The sequence below is a fragment of the Mercenaria mercenaria genome, chromosome 4 (assembly GCF_021730395.1).
Source record: "Mercenaria mercenaria strain notata chromosome 4, MADL_Memer_1, whole genome shotgun sequence".
Lineage (NCBI taxonomy): Eukaryota > Metazoa > Mollusca > Bivalvia > Venerida > Veneridae > Mercenaria > Mercenaria mercenaria.
This window is the reverse complement of record NC_069364.1, coordinates 81,432,566-81,446,987: the sequence shown is the minus strand read 5'-3', so window position 1 is coordinate 81,446,987 and position 14,422 is coordinate 81,432,566. Positions and strand designations below refer to the sequence as shown.

Below are 14,422 nucleotides of genomic sequence, written 5' to 3'. Positions count from 1 at the left end.
GTCAGATGTTTTATTGCCATTTTTGTTACTATGTGAATTATGATAACCAAAAGACTCCTGCGAACATTTTAAAAACAGTTCAGATATTGATGTTACAACATCATCCGCTATTTCTTGGTTAAATGAATTATGTTGTTCTAGCTCCTGTAATTTATTTTGAATTTTTTGCACTTCAAGTCTATCAATGTTTTGAACGAAATTATTCAATTTTGCATTATCCCAGAGTTTTACAGTTGGAAAATTCGGTGTTGTATCATTTTTAACATGACAGCGTTCAATATCAAACGAGACACATTACGGATTATGTGCATCAGAATACATTGGACAAAAATCTAACACTTGTAATGAACATACATTCTTGAACAAATTTGATGTACATAAGAAATAATCTACAGTACTAACATTTTTGCATGTAACTTTTCCTGGTATATCGCCCCTAGTTCTTCCGTTTAAAATATACAAATTATTCAACTGTAGAAAAACTATTAATCTGTAACCATAATTATTTACTGAGCTATCCATGTTAATACGTTTTTTGTATACACTTGAGGAGGATTCAAAATTTGTCATTTCAACATTATACTCATCATATATATCATCTAAATTCTGTGAATCGAAAAAATCTTGATCTACAACAATGTAGTCGTTCAAGCTTTTAGTTCTCGAGTTCAAATCCCCAAAAAGACACAATGCGTTATAATTATGCGAAATGTTAATAAAATCGGATTGAATCTCCATAAATGGGTCCTCAGATGAGTATTCTGAATACTCGGGAGGAATATAGATAACACCGCACAAAATATCGCTATCTGACTGTGAAAGCTGTTTAGAAATACTAAACCATAAAACAAGTTTACAATCTGTTTCTATCACTTTTACAAATTTTGATACGTCTTTATTAACAAGTAACGCGAGTCCGCCTGACTTCCGTCCATTTCTAACTATATCTTTCCTACACTTGCGGTAAAAATCAAAATTCTTAACGTCAATGTAATCCAAATTATCTAGTTTTGTTTCTTGCAAACCTATAATATTATACCTTTGCAGTAACTCAATAAATTCTGGTGTATATACTTTCGATTTTAATCCACATACATTTAATGATAGGATTTTCAAAGAAGTATGTTCAACGGTTACAATGATATTTGCCGAGCCCTTGATGAAGGAAAGGAAGTGCGTGCAGTATTCTGCGATATTTCTAAAGCCTTTGACCGGGTGTGGCATCGTGGACTTTTACAGAAACTGTCTTCACTGGGTGTAAAGGGTTCACTTATTCAGTGGATTTCTTCCTATCTGTCGTCCCGTAAACAACGTGTCGTCTATGCAAACGCCTCCTCTAGTTGGTCTCAGATTAATGCTGGCGTTCCTCAAGGGTCCATACTCGGACCTCTTCTGTTTTTGACCTATATCAAAGACATTGTCTCTATTACCAACTCTAACATTCGTCTTTTTGCTGACGACACCAGTCTGTACATAATAGTTGAAAATCCCAATCAAGCATCAACTGCCTTAAATTCAGATCTCCAAAGTATTCATTCTTGGTCTGAGTCCTGGTTAGTATCTTTCAATCCATCAAAGACTGAATCAATGGTCTTCTCACGCAAACACTCCAAACCACATCATCCAATGTTATCTATGAACAATGCAACAATCACAGAGGTATCTACTCATAAACATCTTGGACTTACTTTCTCAAACGACCTGAAGTGGTCAACTCATATTTCCATCATACTGAAAAAAGCATGGCAGAGGATTGGAATAATGAGGTCGCTGAAATTTTAGCTTAACCGCTCTAGCCTTGAACGAATGTATTTTTCATTCATTCGCCCTCTTCTTGAATACTCAGATGTTGTCTGGGACAACTGTAGTGAAGCTCTGAAAAATGATATTGAGGCAGTTCATAACGAAGCAGCTCGTATAGTAACCGGTGCAACAAAAGTATGCAATATCCAGAAGCTATTACTTGATCTGAAGTGGGAGACCCTCGCAGAGCGGAGGAAAAAACATCGTCTCATCTTATTCTACAAAATGCTTTATGGTCTATCTCCATCTTACATGTCTGATCTCATTCCAGGTCGTGATCAAACTAACGATGAAGGCTACAATCTAAGAAACATAAAAGTGTAAACTCCAGGACACAGTCTTACAATTCTTCATTTCTGCCCAAAACAATCCGTGACTGAATGCACGACCACAAACGACAAAAGAAGCAGCTACCCTAACAGCTTTCAAATCAGCACTAAACAAAAGCTTATCTAAATCTTCTCCTCTGTTTAACTGCGGCTCTAGAAAGGGACAAATTCTACATACTCGACTGCGTCTTGGGTGCAGTTCTCTGAATTATGACATGCAATGAAGATCTTTAACTGAATCCGCTCTTTGCACCTGTGGAAACACTGAGACTGTTGATCACTACCTGCTTCGTTGTCGTAAATATCAAACAATTCGTGAAAGGTTTTTATTAAATACTCAATGTCCATTGTCAGTAAACAATCTTCTCAATGGCAACGATAGGCTTTCTTTCGAGCAGAATAAATCTCTAATCGTTGATGTTCAGCGTTACATTCTCGCAACAAAAAGGTTTACTACCTAATTCGGCCCTGCTCTGTCGATTTGCACCCCGGTATCGTGAGTATATACTTGATTCAAGCAACACTCCTTTTTATTTTACAAAATTCAGTAGAAACAGTATTACAACTATGTTATATAATTCTTATTTGTCATATAAAATTAGTTATCACTAGCCATGATTCCTGACAATGTGGTATTTGATGATTTGTAGTTATTTCATATATGGAGAGGAATTTATATAAGTTTTAAATAACTTGTTTTCCGATCCATTAATTTCATGCATTTATCGTTGTATACCATGTATGTCAAACTTGTTGAAATAAAGTCTAAACCAACGGCTACATCAGTTTTTGAACTTTTATGTGAATTTTCATTTGTACCCGGTGTTCTACAATTTGACTTTCCGATCGCGGCGCGGGCGTATCACTAGAATTCAAATTATTTCTTACATTTTGATTTAAATCTAAACTGTTTTCCATTGTTATGCATTTACTATCGCATACATTAGAAAAAAAGGTAATGTGCGACAGGTATCACTATTTGAGTTGACATGAAAATGTCTTTCATATACGTCTATATTTTCCACCTGTAAAGTATCGCATAGAACATCATTATTTGAAAACAGTACACTATGATTATTTGTTATTAACAAATTTGTACTTTGATCAGTTACATGCCAAAGACAATCATTCAAAATTGAGTAAGGATTACTACAACAATTTATAACATAATTACGACCTTGTGCGGTATTACTACCGTAATTTCCATGAAAAGAATTATACAATGGGTACTGCTTAAAATACAAGTCACAATTATCAATATTGTCGACACCGTAAATCCGCCCACTCAAAACTGGTTATTTATTAAGGTGGTGTCCGTGTAACTCACTAGCACAGTTTGTGCTTGATATAGCTGAAAAGAAGGCAATATGCACTGATAATTATCTAATCCACCGTTAAAATTCCCGTTGTAGAAACATGTTTGACCATTTAAAAAAGTGTTTGTCATTACTGAAAACCCGTTATCATAGCTATCACTGTTTATGCATGACTCTCCATGCTTGGCCTATAACTGGGTTTCAGGTTCTGCTTCGGGTATTTCCGAAAGATTCAATATAGTGTCATTTCTGGTCCATGGGTTCTCTAATATTTCCGAACTTGCAAATGATGTATTCGGGACTATTTCATCGTCACACAACACTGTAACTCCAGAGTCTACACGCTTGGCCGCATAATCAAAGTCAAGAAGCGAACCTGCTTTTCTCTTTGGGTTTACAGCACTGTCGGAAAGAGCTTGATACCGATTAGGGGTCTCAAACAGTTTTTGTTGTTGCGCTTTCTGCTTTCAATCCAATTCCACATGTTGCGTGAATTTATTACATATAATTAGAGGGTCACAATGGGATTTGTTTTCACATATCGGACCATGCACTCGAAGGAAACAATAATATTTATTTTGTTGTTTACATGTAAATTTGCTGATATATGTCTGTCTGTTTGTACACATGTTATGCTCTTCAAGAATGGAGGAAATAAAAGAATCAATGAATCATCCTATGTTGCGTTCAGTCAGAGTCGCCTCAATTAGTAAATCATTTGTTTAACGTCACAGAATATTTCTAAGGTCACGGAGTTTGATTGGCCAGCTCGTAATGACAACAGATGTCATGGTCACTTGCTCAGTCAAGTGTGACTTACCCTTCTCAAGAGAAGGAACAATGAAACAAAAAAAAAAAACAACAACAACAGAACATTCCCGCGCATTTCGTGGACATTTTATGACATTGAAGTGCAATGTATTCATTTATTAGTTTTTTCTTTCCACGATTTTATGCTAGAATAGCGTTAGCGCATGTTCATTCCATGTTATAACATCTTCAGATCAGACCCTTTTATTTTAACAGAGTTGTCTTATTCATATTGCAAGCCGCACGAATTATGGATATTACCGCAATTTATCGGCTAAGGGTTCGACCTACACCTTTTAAACGGGAATCAAGATCTCTACGAAATCTTGTCTGTTTCACTGATCTGTCTTATCGAATACAGAGTCAGTTACAAACCGATTAAAAACGTACAGATTTCTGTACGAATACCATAATCCACCGCGCGAATGCTAATCTAAAGATAGTCGGGCTTTCCCAAAGAGAAATGTGTAGCTCAGGTTAAACCTTGGTATTGAATGCATATAGTACATGTACATTGTCTTATTATTCCTTCTCTTGAGAAGGAATATTATAGTTCAATAAGTCACACTTGACTGAGCTATTGATAAGCTGTTGTCATTACAAGCTGGCCAATAAAACTCCGTGACCTTAGAAATATCCTCTGACGTTAGACTATTCTTTCCTAATTGAGGCGACTCTCTGACTGAACGCGTTCCGTGGATTACATATTACTAAACCCGAGGATGTTATTTCCTCCATTCTTGAGGAACATAACATACATTCGTCGACCAGATAGACATATATCAGCAAATTTAAATGTAAACAACTAAATATTATCGTTACCTTGAAACGCATAGTTAATATATGAAAACAAACCCCATTGCGACCCTCTAATTATGCGCAACAAATTCACTCTTCGAATCATAAATGATTAACCGGGTCAATGTCTTATTGCCGTATTTACTCTACTGAAAGCGGGAACAGATTTAATTTGCTGTTGGATTCAACAATTTATGTTAAAAAACTAGCGTAAATACTTACTTGAAATTTTTTGGCAGTATAAAACAGACATTGCAACCAAAATTTTACAAGATGATCATTTTATATTTATATAGATATGCTCTAGAAGGAACTTTTGCTACGCTTTAACTTGTTAATCCTGAAAGGATTGTTCAATCACCTAACATAACAAGTTAAACCTAAAACTATGAAGGTTTAAACAATATACAACTGATAAGCGCTTCCAGTCAGCTATATTGTCCATGTTGTAGAATAGGTGCGTACTGGTAACTTACTATAAATTATTCTCTTTCTACGCAGGTATCTAGTATTGATAATAGAATTGTAATTAGGTATAACTAATTGAAATCTTCTGCAAAACTTCATAAATTAATGACTTTCCATATCCAGTGGGTAAAATTACTAATGTATCTCCATCATTTATTTTTTCTAACACATTTAGTTTTTTTTGGGTTTAAGGATACTGAATGGTGTGTTGCTTTCTTTATTTTTATTTATTTATTTTTTTACAGAAATATCTAATGTTTTCGTAAATTCCATCTAGCAGCCGACAAAAAAGAAAGATCTAAAAATATATACACTCAGCCAATCAGCGATTGCTATCTTTCACTAATTTTATACCTGGCACGCCATAGTTCTTGGGTTGTAACAGTCGTTAATATGTAGTATCTAACGCGTGGAAGAGTCTATACGAAATCTAGAGTTGATTCCTACATGTATTTATGAGTGTAATTTTCTTGCATAGAGCAGACGCTACCTAATCGTTAATATACGAGGGTTGATCACAAATTATGTAGACTGATCCTATAAGTTCAACACTGACAAAAAATGATGTCTTAAATTTGTATAATTTAGAAACATAATGTATTTTCTACAAATGTTCTAAATCTGAAATTGCTACCTGTGTATTTTTGGTCATTTGCTTAGTAAGGGATACGCCATAGCGGTCCATGCTAGAGAAGCCTTCGTAACATTAACCTTTACCTTGCTAAATATCTAAAATGGACAAGTCCGTCATTTAGTTTGGGCAGTAATATTTATTATTCAAAGGGGTGTTCACTGAAAATTTACTGACTCAATAGCGAACAGTGCAGAACATGATCAGCCTGCACGGATGTGCAACAATGTACTCAATGTCTCCGACGAAGACAGAGCAAAAGGGAAACACCATTAAGGGCCCGACAAAACAGGCTAGAAGACAGAAATCAAAATAGCTCAGTCCCGGTGTCAGTGGAAGCTGTAGCACCAGTCTACGCTCATTATAGACCTGGAGCGGTCTTCTGCGCATGTCCGGAAGTGATTATTAATCGGCGCGCACGGCAAAAATACGAAAGGTATTGCATGTAGTGTGTAATATGATGAAACTGATTAAAGGCAAAGAAAATCTCCTATATAAGTGACCCCCACCCCCACCCCACCCCACCCACTAAAAGCCAGACATTTTAATCCCCAATAAACAGGATCCTGTCTGGTCCAGTCTGATAAGGGTCCATAAAAAACATGTAGACTTGACAGGTAGTCCATGTCAGTGGATCATAAATTTTATTGATATGTACAAATAATTGGTTATTTCCAGTGCTGTACACTTCACTGATTGAAATGCAGCTTTTTTCCAGATTATACACAAAATTATTTTAATTGATAATATACTAATTGTAATTGCTCATTCTTGTTGAGTAATGTCCTGACCAATTAAATTATAATTCTTATATAAAGACAATTCTCACCAGTTTAGAAAACTCTCACCTTTATTTAATGAAAAATGAAATATTTATTTAAAACTCAATAACAGAAACGACAAGCATTATTTTTTCAATTATTAATTAATTATGATATTTTTATCTAAGTAACAAAATAAAAACAGAAAAATTGAATATTGCTGGATTTTATTAGAAATCAAAGAAGCGCTCAGTTGCATTTTAAATAAAAAAAAATATAGACCTTCATAATAAAATCCAGCAATAAACAGATATCATTGTTCAAAATACACATGATTTATTTATACATAAATTATTCATTTTTTTAAAAAAGGTGTCTGAATGCATTTTCTTTTATTTATCATTTAAAAAAAAAAGCAATGATGAGATATAATTGTTTTAAAGCTTGTTTAATTGAAAAATAAATATGCTGTTGTATTCTATCACTTTGTTTGTTTAATCCCAATTTAATCAGGCTTTCTAAACTCGTTATAAAAGTGAGAACTGGTTTGCTATAAAGGTGAAAAATATCACATGCAATCTATGTACTGCACAGTAGCTTAATATGATAAACAGAAGCAAGTCTGTCAATTGTCCAATCTTGTGTATTGGCTCTTACCGCCAATACGCAGACTATTGGCCACATGCCTAGCATACCAGAATCAGTGTCTTTAAAGGTTATGGACAATGATTACAAAATATATACATCAAGATACTTAATTATCATTCAAATCGCTTGAATCCGGTATATACTGGATCACTCGCGCTCCAGGTCTTTTTTTAGTCACAGTCGTTATTCAACACCCCTCGTACTTCTCCATCAGAATAAAACTTGCATGTTCTGCACGCTTCAATGGTTATTTAACCTGATTTTATCATGTTTGCCAAAATTTTATGTTGAAATAAGCAGGCATGCTGTAATTTTGCTCAGATGTTAGATAATTGGTGGCTGTATATATCAGTTAGAGAGCAATGGAGAAACTTGTGATATATTTCGTGTTCATATTATTTTCTGGTGCAGACAAAATTCTTGCTAATGCATTAAATCATACAATGGAAATGGACAGATTAGATGACATGGAAAACCGGCTTAATGCGGAAAGTTCACGGCTTACTGCGGAAAGTAACGTCAGAAAGAAGGAGTTCAATATTTTGTTTAACAAACTTGGACACATTGAAACAATGCTTCAAACTTTGATTGAAATGAAAGGAACAAAAACTGACTCTTTCAGATTTAATGACGAATCTGGTGCTGTGTCTAATAACAAAATGAAAATACCACTCCACACCTTCAAGCCGGAAGAAAAAGTTCCAAACATTAGATTTCGACGAGAAATAGCTAAAGATATAGGCGAACAGACCGAACATACAAAGAACGCTTACACACGTATAGAAAACAGCTTGAATAATATTTCAAGAGAGGTTGAACTGCTAAAACAGGAAGTAGTAAAACAACATGTTGATTCAAAAGAAACGGCAAAGCATTTTCAACAAAATATAGAAGAACACATTCAAGACCTGGGCCCCCCTATACAGTTTACGAAAGAAACTGTTGAAACGGTTTCATTGAAAGTTGAAACTCTTAAAGAAAAGATTGCCAATATATCGCATAACCTACAAAACGGTACACATTTTCAAAACACGTGTCATGGCAATGCACTTGAGGAAAAGCCAGACGTCACCAGTGTTCAGAACAATTCGTGTTTGGATTTATACGGTTATGGGATTAAGTCTAATGGAGTTTTCGACATAGAAATACACAAAGAAATACATCGATATAAAGTTGATAAAAAAGTGATACAAGTTTATTGCGATATGGCCACTGACAATGGAGGTTGGACTGTATTCCAACGACGTCTAAATGGTTCTGAGGACTTTTATCGTGGATGGAATGATTATAAATTTGGATTCGGTAATCCGGATGGTGAATTCTGGCTTGGCAATGAATATATTAACTTTCTTACCGATGATGGCGAGACACATGAGCTAAGAATTGATCTAGAAGACTATGAAGGGAATCGTGCCTATGCAAAATATGTTAAATTTAAGGTAGGGAATGAGAGCACAAACTACAAGCTAGAAGTAAGTGGTTTTAACGGGAATGCTGGTGACTCGCTGTCAAAACCTAGTAACCCAGATAACATACATGACGGAATGCAGTTCTCTACAAAGGACAGGGACAATGATCCAGCCGAGATTAACTGTGCATCCAGCTTTAAAGGCGGATGGTGGTTCAACTCTTGTTTTGCTTCACATTTGAACGGTTTATATTATGATGAACCATCAAATTGCTACGACACATGGTGTATTGTTTGGAATAGTTGGAAAGGCTTTGGGAACTACTTGAAATTTACTGAAATGAAATTCAGATGATTTTTTCTGTATTTTATAAAACACACATAAGTATTATAATGTGCGTACAAAAGAATCGAAAAAGTGACTAACTTAATCAGTGGTTGATTTTAACTACATCCTTTGGGCCTTGCATTCAAATCTGATAATGAAAAGAAGAAAATGAGATATTTGATAAACACTTGAAATCCTAAAGACCATTTCGCATTTAAGTCGATAACTGCATAGTACTTGTATTGTCTGAAAATCTGCCCGCGTCTCAGCTAGTCAGAAAGCTTAGGTCATGTTTTGATTTGTACAGTAAAACTGAAACTGACTGATTTGATTAAACGCCTATTTCTATACAATGACATATTCAATGGCATTGTACTTTTAATCTAACAAGCCTTAGCGATATAAATGATGTATAAAAACTCACAAAAATTAAAAAACTAACATCTGCTGTAATCGCATTTATCAAAACCTTTAAAGTAAAGTCATCATGAAAGTTACGTCTCTTAAATGCAGTACAACTGTATAATAATGAATATATACCTGTCAAAACCACTAAGAATTGAATCTGGATTGTCAACAGGGATCAGTCAATATTTTTCATGGATGAAGTTATTGCATCTTGGCAAATAGGACATAAAATTCCTTATCGAGTACTTTGGGACACATGAATTAAAGATTGATATGGAAGACCATGAAATGAATGGTGACTATCCAACAGGTAATAAATGTAAGGTTTTTTCTGGAGATAACAAACTATACCGAAATGAATGGTGACTATCCGACAGCTAATAAATGTAAGGTTTTTCTGGAGATAACAAACTATACCGAAATGAATGGTGACTATCCGACAGCTAATAAATGTAAGGTTTTTCTGGAGATAAAAAACTATACACTTGAATGAATAGTTATACCAGGGACGGCGGAGATTCGCTTGAAGAGCCACTGCGCATCAAATTGCCATGATGTATGGACATTAAACCAATGTTTGTCTGTACATTCGAATAGTATGTATAATAAGCAGACGTATTGTTGTGAATGGAACAATTACCGTTACAACACAAAGCCAAGCTACGATAGAGTGAAAAATAGATTACCGGTACTACAACTGGAGGCCCTTGCTAGATATCTAATAAATAGATGATCTGGCGCAAAAGGAGGCCGTAAACATCCTGTCTATTTGCATATGACATATCTTGCTACTGTGTTTCAATTTGTGTTTATCATATTCTTATTACATGCTTGTAATAAACCTTGAAATGGAATAAACTTGAACTTGAACTTGAAATGTGCTGACATAAAGCTATTTTTCTACATGTACGTTACATTGATATAGATATTTCGTGAAGTTGAGATGTTTGCTAAAGTGTATATCCGCTTAGATAGTTAAATACAAGAAGATATATCATGTAGATATTGCAAGGAGCTGTTTGTTTTTCTCCTATACTCCAGAAAAGATGTTTTAATTGATATGTATATATACGTCTTGTAATACATGTTTTATGTAGAACGCCTCAATGTTGCATTTATATTGGTTTTTGAAATTAAAAAATATAAAATAATTCACGGTTGTTATCGTTACTTATGCGTCTTGTTTCTTGTCTTTAGCACTGTCACCATTACAGGAAGGAAATGCAACTGTACATGTTATACCCTACCTCTAGGCATACTATATTAACCATGGTCATGAAGTGCACTAGCCCATTTCAATCGTACTCATGCTCTGAATTCCCAGTCCAATACTACCACTTTATATTTCCCGCGGTACTGGTCGCTGATAAGCATACTATATGTATGACAAGACTACATCTTCATGTAGTTCTCGTTTGGCTGGCAGTCTGAACACTATCGCTTTCGCATTAACCGTTAATAAATAGGCTATAGTATTTATTTTTAACCACCGATATTCAAGAAATTACTTAAGTGTTAAGGTAACTTGACAAACAGCCATTACTGACCTTGACATTTCATAGGGAAAAATACAAGTATACATAGCTCTCAAAATGTACTAAGTATTTAAAATTGAACCTCAAACAAGACTGTCACTATTAGTGACAAACGCCCCAGAAGTATGCCCAAGAATGCTATATTTAGGTATGAATCATTTTTGTGACCAGATAAAAGAAGTTCTCCAAAGGTAACATTGATCCTAGAGCTAGGGGTCTTGAACATGACACATAGGGAACATTTGCGACAAGTAATCTTAACATCCGTTGATGAATGGCAAAGTTATTGACCGGACAAGAAACATAGAATATTAACATTTGACTACTGAGTGTGACCTTGACCTTTAGACTAAGGGTCTTGGTCTTGCGTCTGACACATCATCTCAATATAGGGAACGTTTGTGCCAAGTAATTTTAAAATCCATTCATCAACGGAAGAGTTATGGAACGGACAAGAAACAGACCGTGTTAATCTTTAACCTGTTAATGTGACCTTGAACTTAGAAGTAGGGGTTTGGATGTTGTGCATGACACGTTTTCTCGTTTTGGGGAGTATTTCCGCCAAATTCCTTGATAAATGGCAGAGTTACGAATCGGACACGATGACAGAGTTATGGACCGGACACAAAAAGACACTGTTAACCTTTGACTTCTAATTATGGCCATGACCTTGGGGCTAGCAATTTTGGTCAAGCGCATGGTACATTGTCTGATCATGGTGAACATTTATACCAAGATATTTTAAAATTCCTTCATGGATTGCATAGTTATGGACCGGAAACAAAAACAGACACTATTACATTACAGCTAAATGTGACATTGACCTTTAAGCTAGGTATCTGAGTCTTGCACATGACACGTCGTCTCATTATGATAAACATTTATGCCAAGTTATTTCAAAATCCCTTGAGGAATGGCAGAGTTACGAACTGGACACGAAACAGATCCTGTTAACGTTTGACTTCTAAGTATGAACTTGAACTTGGAGCTAGTATTCTGGGCCTTGCACATGACACGTCGTCTTATTAACGTAAATATTTATGCCAAGTTATTTAAAAATCTCTTCATGGATGGCCGCGATACAGCCAGGACAATAATTTACAAATTTATAGTCGGACGGACGGACGGAAAGTGCGATTTTTATATACCCCGAAGTTGGGATATTAAAATCAAAGAACTTACTGTAGTGTAAAAATGTTTTTTACTGAAATATCGTTTTAAGATGTAAGGGATTAATAAATACGTGCCCCCCCCCCCCCCCCCCCCCCCCCCATAAAATCATTAAATGTTTGTGTTAAAAAGTTAAGATTCACGAAATATATATATACTTAACGCTTAGCCTACCATCAAAATCAAACAACACTAAATCTTAGGAAGAAAGAGTTGCTTCAAATTAAAATTGGGCAGCATGTACAACATGTATATTACTCCACGAAACATATGTCAGTATACGGATATAAACATTGAATTCCGGAAAAGGACTGCATAAAGGAGCCACACTTCCGGACAGTTGAACGCCTTTAAATCTAAACATTTTCAAGGAACTGTTACATATGATCATTTTGATGCATTTGCAATAATGTTAAAGGTTAAATATTGGTAAAGATGTTGTTCGTTTATCAAACATTTCTGTGTTTTGATGATATACTCCTAAACCTTAATGGCTTATTTTAAGAATAATACATTCAACCGCAGTTTAGTTTGAGCACTAGTCAGTAGTGTGCATGTATTTACAACTATGCTTTTCAGCGATTTTATATTTCGGAATGCCATTGGTAAGACAGATAACAAAGAAACCGATAGATAGACGGGTAGGTAGACTGGCTGTTCTCATCACTATTTTCCGGCGCTGAGTTAACAAACTGTAGGGAATCTAAAGTGGTAGTATATTCATGACATGTTTGTCACCTGAAACGCGCAGCTTGGTGAATGGGTACCAAGCATATTAAACAAGCGGTAAATCTCCCATCTTGCACGAATCACACTGTCTCAATATTTCATACTGCAGGGATACTCCACATATTTTATGCTTTCATCAACGTTACAGAAAACACTTGCTTGAACTTCCGGTCTAGAGGGCACAGCAGTGTGCACATCTTAGGCGAAATGTAAACAAACAAAAACAGAATGCAAAATATTCAGTTTTACAATAAAATTCGAAATGATGAACGAAATTCATTTGAGAAATGATTTTGAATTTGAATTCATACAGTGGTATACATCTGTACTGTTTATTTAATTTATATTGCACATTTATGCTTCAAATACACATTTTAGCATACGAGTACACGTGTAGTTAAACGACGACTGACATACATTTTCACATCAACCAATCAGAACAGTTTTGTAATCTAGACCGGAACTTCACCAGGGAAGTTCAACCAAGTTTTTTTTTCTGCAACGTTGAAAAACTCTAGACTCTGCGTTGTTTCTGTAAGATAAGAGATATTGAAGAAACGTGACCGGTACACAATGAAAGATATATTTCCACTTGTTCAATATCCATAGTACACATTTACCGAACTGTGTGTTTTAGGTATGAAATGCACGATTGAAATGGGTTAGTATTTTTTCCCGTCCATGAATATGGTTCTTGTAGTATATCTAGTGGTATGGTATAACATGTACAGAGGCATTTTCTTTCTGGGTTTATAAAGCTAGTCTTTAATTTTCCCCGCTTTACTTTCCGACTCAATGATTTTCTTGTTCTACTGCACTTTCGTAATTCAATTTCCTATCAAGGCAAAGTATTTGGTAGTTAATTTGTGTGCTCTGTTTCCACCCCCTCCCTTGCCAGCATCTACACCCTGAACTTCAGATGTATCTGTTAATGTAGTTCTTATAATTATTCTTGGAAGTATCGTCTGTTTTCAAATGCCATGTGTTGTTGTACTGATGTTTTATCATTTAGACAAGAATGTTTATTGATGCCTTATTAAAGTACTTTAATTAGTTCTTTTCATACATTGATGACCAGGCGACTAAATACAGCGCTACGGCATTGCATTAACCCTTACACTCCTAAGTTTCTATAAATGTAGTTGAAATATTCATGCAGGTCATGAAAATTATTATTTTAGCATTTATTATATAAATTTGGTAGAGATAGATAGATAGATTTATTTCAACATAAAATGTACAATTTTCATGGCAACTTATAATTAAAACATACAATCAAA

At 35.1% G+C, this 14,422-nt stretch overlaps 1 protein-coding gene across 1 annotated transcript; it reads left to right on the top strand.

Annotated features, from left to right (window-relative positions):
* The first annotated feature begins 7,820 nt into the window (after positions 1–7,820).
* Positions 7,821–10,861, top strand: LOC128556488 (techylectin-5B-like). The gene has a single exon (XM_053541794.1). It carries the CDS (start codon positions 7,927–7,929, stop codon positions 9,325–9,327), a length of 1,401 nt encoding a protein of 466 aa, XP_053397769.1. The 5' UTR covers positions 7,821–7,926; the 3' UTR covers positions 9,328–10,861.
* The last annotated feature ends 3,561 nt before the right edge of the window (positions 10,862–14,422 follow it).